This window comes from Spodoptera frugiperda, chromosome 25, assembly GCF_023101765.2.
Source record: "Spodoptera frugiperda isolate SF20-4 chromosome 25, AGI-APGP_CSIRO_Sfru_2.0, whole genome shotgun sequence".
In the NCBI taxonomy this organism is placed as follows: domain Eukaryota; kingdom Metazoa; phylum Arthropoda; class Insecta; order Lepidoptera; family Noctuidae; genus Spodoptera; species Spodoptera frugiperda.
The window spans coordinates 19,132,110-19,139,162 of record NC_064236.1 but is presented as its reverse complement, the minus strand read 5'-3'; the positions used below and the strand labels follow the sequence as shown (position 1 = coordinate 19,139,162).

The window sequence follows — 7,053 nt, the reverse complement described above, 5'->3', positions numbered from 1 at the left end:
ATACACATGACATGACATTGCTCCGTGCGGGAATCGAACCCGCTACACGTTGCGCGGCAGCCAGTTGCCTAGCCACCGCGCCAACTGAGCAGTCAATTTTGAATGTTTAGAATTGACAAAGACAGAATAGCCTATCTAGTCATCATCACCAACGTCTCGTGATGCAAATGAAGTAAGTAAATAAATAGTTTTTACAAATCACAGAATAAAGGTTCAGATTTATCAAAGACCGCTGCTGCCCGGTCTCTACCAGATGTGCAGTCACCTAACCTGTAAGAGGAGCTTCACCACAGCTTATTATAATCAGATAAAAAAATAATAGTAAATACCACCTGACCATTCGTGACCAATCGTCCCTCATACACTTGAACTTAGATAACAGAACAATAATAAAAAATAACTATTGACTAACCAAATGAATTAGATATACTTAGTCCATAATAACTACTACGGTTTTGTTTGCGAAACCATTTATCATTTGTATTGATTTTCTGATTATAATCAAAACGGTTGCGTTGGGCAGGCTAGATGTTGTTTCTGTGTACCTAAACTTACGAGTCAATGGCAAATGACTAATTCACTCCTGTTATTTTTCACTTATCTCAGAAAACTGTACGATAATATTAGTCCCCCCACCTTACCATTCCTATCTCCCTGTCCGGCGGGTGACGTACCTACGATCCGAATAAACTAAGCTTAATAAAAATAATAATAGGCCTCAATTTAAAATCTTTGGTTATAGATGGATTTTCGATTTTTGTTGTATCAAAACCTCGTCGATCGATAGATCGGTGAGGTCACGAGATTTTTGTTTGAGATTGTTCGTAATTTAGGTAGTTTGGGACATTTGGCTATCACCGCTCATTTTATAGCATTCACTAATTGAGTAACACCAGCTGTAGATGATTATTGTTTAATAAGTAATATTCCAATTTCAGTAACTTATGTGCATCTCTTTCTTCCCTGTGACGTTTCGGCTTAACACTTCGATGTGATTATACTACAAGCCAGTACGAATTTACTCCAACGTGTCGGTTAGGCAGCTAAACCGATTAGCTCGATACAAGGCGCCTCAATGGCCGCGCTTTAGGCTTCGGTCACTTGACTGGGCCTTTCGCCTAGCGTCAGGTAGCCTTAACCACGCTATCACCCCGACACAAGTGGGGATAAGGCGTAGGTAATCTGGTTTGTACATCTCTGTGGTGTTAGGATTAAGCCTCTGTCGTCTAACTCGCGTCTATTGGGTAAGGTTTATGATTGTGGGTACAATATGTAAGCTGTTTGTGTGTTAATGCCAAGTGAAATTTGGTTTAGTTTCGACCAATGATTTGGAGTTGGATTTATTTAAAAAATATATATCCTGTTTATTTCTAGTTAATATGAATTGTTATTAAACCATTATGCCATCTCCTTGTTCCCAAATTCCACTAACAAGAAAATAAATTAACCCAATCTCCTTTGTTAAAACTGAAGCCAAAACTCCCGATAAAACTCGCACATATACGTTTATACGTCTATGGTATGACATAAAACTTGTCAAATAAAAATTGAAATTGACATGTATACAATGTATCGCTGAAATTATGAACATCATTGTAATCAAAAGAGACAAGAACTGCCCATCATGTTACACTTAATATGGTTGGGTATGACAAATATGATTCCATGACGTCTCAAGAAAAGTTGATAGCTGGATGTCTATCAGGAGTGATGACAAAATGTATAACGCAGCCAATGGACGTGATCAAACTCAGGTCTCAATTGCTCAGGAAACCGAAACAGAAAAACGTGACGTACAGAGTAGCGAGGAGGATATTTTGGGAGGAGGGCATCACTGCCTTCTGGCACGGCCACCTATTGGGGCAGGTAAATGTAAAGTTCAACATTTCCAGCTTCGTATCAAATAAAAACATTCTTCGACTATACAGTAATGACTTCCGAAGATGTAGATCGAGATACACATCGCAAGCGAGGAATGGTCTTTTTAACGGTTAATTCTTCAGAACATTTTTGGCTTATTTAACCCTAGTTAAGATTTAATTTTTTTATACGTCGAAATCCCAAAACCTATGACTAATACAATCTTGAGTACGGGTTACTTATTGGTGCAGAATGAGTAGAAATAGCTAAGCTAGCTGTTCTCGCGGCTGATTTCCCGCCAGATGAACGAGTCTCATCAAATCTTCTATGAAACGTTTCCTCTCGGAGTGTGCGTAATACCGTTGATAGAAAGAGAAAAGGAGACATCGTTTAAACTATAAGAAACGTAGCCAGGACCACTTCCCTCGTTTTTCTTTGGTTTTTATATTACTAAACTTGAACTTGAACAAAATAATTATAAAGGTTGCGGATTATCATATTATCGTCGATGTTCTTAAACAAACTTTTATGCGTTTACTTTGTTTGTTTTTGTTATACGTGGGTGTTAAAAGTATTAGGTATGAATGTATATTATGGTTCCCTTCGATATTCACAACACTGTATTTTTTTTAGAATTAACAAAAATAAGTCTGTGCTGTATGTTTTGTAAAATAACATTTGTTATGTTTCAGGTTTTATAATATTTAAAATTTCATGTTCAGTTTGTTCATTTTTAAGGTCCATTCGGTGTTATCAGTAAGCAGTCAATTCTTCGTGTATGAGCTCACCACAAAATGGTTCTCCGCATTTGATGTATCAGATACAATAAAGTAAGTTTTAAATATACAATACTTGCAATTGAAGACAGGAACCCATCACAATAGAGGAGTCTGAATTTAGTCCAAGTAGTAACGCAATTACGACAGTGAGCTACTCGTTGCTATTAAAATTTATGGCACTTTAAAAACAACTGTTTTCCGCATCACCCATTTTCACCAGTTATATTATGAGTCCCGTCCATTCAATACAGGGCTTCCCAATCGGTGGTCCGTACACCACCACTGGACCGCAGAAGGCAAAATATGGTCGTGAAATAAGAGAGATATACAAAATACAACGCCTAATAAAAATACCATGGTTAAAATTCCAATAAAATTGTATGTCACAACTGAGAGGATCAACTGATTGCAATAATAAAATATCACTATTTTTATGAGAACGAACCTGACGACCCTGGTGAAAATTGAGTTCATGAAAAAAGTAATAATAGTTACTAAAATGCAAATGTTAAAAAGTGGTCTTTAATCAAGAAAAGGTTAGGAACCCCTGCTTTAATAGGTATAGTTAAGGGTAAGCCTACTGTCATTATACCATTTAAATAATTGTAAACATCTATTGGTTTTTGAAAGTTTCATTAGTACTTTAGCAGCACGGTATATGAAATGATGCACATGGCAACAGGATTATCCTTATTAATTTCATGGAACTATTCTGAGATGACATATTATTTCAAGGTTAAAAACACTCCTCTGCATAATTACTGCTACAAAACTATCGTATTCTTTGTTGCAGACCTGTCAGCAATTTTATATGCGGCACCATTGCTGGTTGCGTACAAACCACCCTGGTGATACCTTTAGAAGTAATTCGGGTGCGACAGATGGTAGTCAAAGATCAGTATCGTAGTGTATTTAAGGGAGCACAAGCAGTTTATAGATATGGAGGAATCACTGCTTTCTATGAAGGTCTGAGTGCTTCAATATTGCAGGTGAGGTCCATTTATATCTGAAATAATGTCCTAAGACATTTACTACCGTACTCAGAGACATTTAATGATTACTTAAACTATTCCTTAGTGACGATTTTGTTCCGAAAACAATAGCTAAGGACTGAGTTAAGTAACCATTAAAATAATGATTCTGAGTGCCACGGTTAGCAATCAATACTTTAAAAAAATACCTCCGGAAAACCTTGAGCAAAGAGCGTACTCAGTTATATAGGCCACACAATCATAAATGACCCTGTGGATGTTTATGGATGCTAAGAGCTTTATCAAGGGTTTCGTATGCTTGTTTACATACCTACGTTGGCATATTGATAATCCATACTGATCTCTCCTATCGGGTAAATATCCCAAATAGCATTAAGTTACAAGATGGAAGCGGCGACGACGTGTAATCGCTTCTTGTCACCCGAACAAATCGTTTTACCCTGTCACTGCAGTCATGATTTCTACTCGTATCACTACTGATCTCAGGTCGGGTGACACTGGCGTCTGCCACTCGGCGATGTATTGCTAGCTCCGTGTCGCTATCAACGGAGAAAATTTCATGGAAATGCATAGTACGTAGTGTCGCCACTTCGTCTGCTGCTACCTCACGTCGCTCGCTTCCAACTTGTTCCTTTATGATAAATGATATTATTTCTGCAAGTTGGTTACAAAATAACACTTTTACACGTCAATCGTTGAAATAAGTAGATGAGGCCCGCTACTCTGAGAAGAAATTCCGAAACAAACTCAGAAGTCATAGTCTCTTTTAAAGTCCAGACTTTTAAAGTAAAGGATAATGTGAGAGAACCGTGCATGTTGATTCTGTAGTGGTCTTTAGAGGAAAGAACCACAACAGTATGAGCGGACCTGATGATTATACCTGCTTCTTATGACTATGAAACTCATCCGAGAGGTGTTCTTTCACGTTTTCTCTGTCTCTACATAAAATCGAGGTCACTCGTGTAAAAAAAAAATGTTGAATTTTTAATCACCTAAACGTTTTTTTCAGATGGGACCTCAAGCGGGGATTTCGTTTGCAGTATTTAGTTTCATGCAGCCTCTTCTTCTTAGTCTGTTCGCTGTCTGCCCTCCCGAGGAATGCAGTGGCAACAAGCATAGACCTCAGAACATTGTAATGGCTAGTACTTTGGCTGCTTCCACCGCTGGCTTCATCTCCAAGTCGGTCACATATCCATTGGATTTAGTTAAACGAAGATTGCAGTTTTCTGTAAGTGTTATTATACTGTTTAATGGGGCACCTTAAGACATAATTCCCTTATTTTCTTCTACTAGGTTCCTTCTAATTTATATTCAGCCAGTAAGCGAAGGGTCATCATACCTACCCTTGGGGACTGGATCGAAGTTAATTTACCAAAAATATCAATGAAGACCAGCCTTCTTAATGTGATCAATAATAATATAGCCTGTATATGTGGACAGTAACACAATACCTACATTTGTTTGAGCCGAGCATCAAAATCGGTCATTGTTTTAGCATCTACCTGACTTATAATGGGTACTAATTTTCATATGGTGTACTGGTGGTGTAGTGTTAAATCCGCACTAGCTCTAACTATGTAGTATTTTAACCAGTTAACTACAATATAGTTGCAATCACTGTCATTCAACGACTGACTGTTAACGTGGTGAGGAAGTGCGTACGTCCGTCAGTTTCGCAAACTAAATATAATGTTTGTGTGACTGTCCGTACGTTGTTACATCTGAGTACATGAGTTATATCATTTAGTTCCTGATTGAGTAAAAAACATCGCATAGTGTCTTGTAATGCGAGAAAATAGCTAGTTGTCGGTGAAAAACTTGGTTATGATGTCTGTGTACAGTATGCTGGTCGGCAACTGATCTTGATGTCATTGGAGGAAGCCTGTATTCGGCAGCATCCATCTTGCGACTGATGATTAATTTAAAGTCAAAGTCAAAATTATTTATTTCAAATAGACTGGGAAGGCACTTTTAAACGTTAAAGCAAATATTACAATATAAAGAAAAGAAAATGTCTGTCTGTCGGTCAGTCCTCTAGTGAAGCTATTTGCTCGTTCCAAGGTGTAGATTCCTATGGAGAAGAATGACCAAGAAACTCAGTGCACCGGAACTAAAATTATGTTTTAGTAATGTAGTCTAATGAGGTTTTTAAATCTTGGTTACTGTTTCAGACTCACAAGCCAAACGAAAAATACAAAACGCCGACTCAAGCTAAGCACTTGATCAGATGCAATCATATATTTAAATGCCTCAAGTATGCGTATAAAAAAGAAGGTTTGAAAGGCCTCTTTAGGGGATGGACAGTAACCGTTTACAAAGCCCAAATGACCAGTATATTTGCGTTCACGTCATACGAAATAATTTGTTTCACGTTCAGAGAGTTCAAATCAATAAGCGTAAATAAATAAGAAATCTTGTGTTTTTAATTTTTTAAGAGGCGGCCCGCTATCCTCCTTGTTTATCGGCTATCGGAAAAACGGTCGTGTGTCATTGTCATAGCCTAATTTTATAGACTGTAAGATCTTCTTGTACGGTCTTCAATTCATGAAATATGATTTTATTACAACTTACATGAGACATACTAAATTAATTATTATGTTCGACTAGTTTCAAGTCAGAAGCAGCGCGACAATCGTCGCGTCGTGGGTCGCGGAACGCTGCTCATGAATATGAGCCTCTAGCATGGCTTAAAACTCGATCAAACAATTACGTGAATAAGCCGATAATATTATAATAATTAATGAAATGTAGAAAAAAAATATGAATAATGAAATATGATTTTTTAAATTAATGATACATATTTTACGGCTTAGTCGCGTTTGTTTGACTAGAAACTCAACTGGTTTCAAACCATACTAGAGGCTTATATTGATGAGCAGCATTCCGCGTCACATGATTTTACTAGGTTTCCGCCCAGCTTCGCACGTGCTTTAAGGCATTGGGAGCAGTTTCCAAAATTATATAAAAAAAAATTGTCATAAATAAATGCAAGCAATTTTTTATTTCTGCCATGAAAATTGTGGAATGCTCCATGCAAACTTCCATGCCTTATTTTAGAGAAGTGGAGGGTTAGAAAGAGACAAAAAGTAGCCTGTGTCACTGTCCATCCCTTCGACTATTTTGACTTTGATTTGTCGTTCCGTTTTACCCTGAACGACGGACAAATAAACAGACACACTTCACATTTATATCATGATTATTATGGCAATGCTGAGTTCTCTCGAGTGTGTCTCAGACTTGTGTGCTATGAAGCCTTTGTTACCTTCTTTTATTTAGTTTTTTATTACAAGTACTTAAGTAAGTTTGTAAGTTTATTATACTACACAACATTGAATGTCCTTTGAAAATGTATGTACAATTCTGTGGTGTCAAGGTAAAAGGGGATAAGTCATAAAATTTTAAAAATGAGTTAATGACACAAT

The 7,053-nt window shown here is 37.2% G+C and overlaps 1 protein-coding gene across 1 annotated transcript; it reads left to right on the top strand.

The window, feature by feature from the left end:
• Positions 1-1,547: 1,547 nt before the first annotated feature.
• Positions 1,548-6,567, top strand: LOC118267098 (mitochondrial thiamine pyrophosphate carrier-like). Its single transcript, XM_035580882.2, has 5 exons — positions 1,548-1,866; positions 2,599-2,690; positions 3,433-3,628; positions 4,641-4,859; positions 5,803-6,567. Exons 1-5 carry the CDS (start codon positions 1,639-1,641, stop codon positions 6,037-6,039), a joined length of 972 nt encoding a protein of 323 aa, XP_035436775.1. The 5' UTR covers positions 1,548-1,638; the 3' UTR covers positions 6,040-6,567.
• Positions 6,568-7,053: the final 486 nt, after the last annotated feature.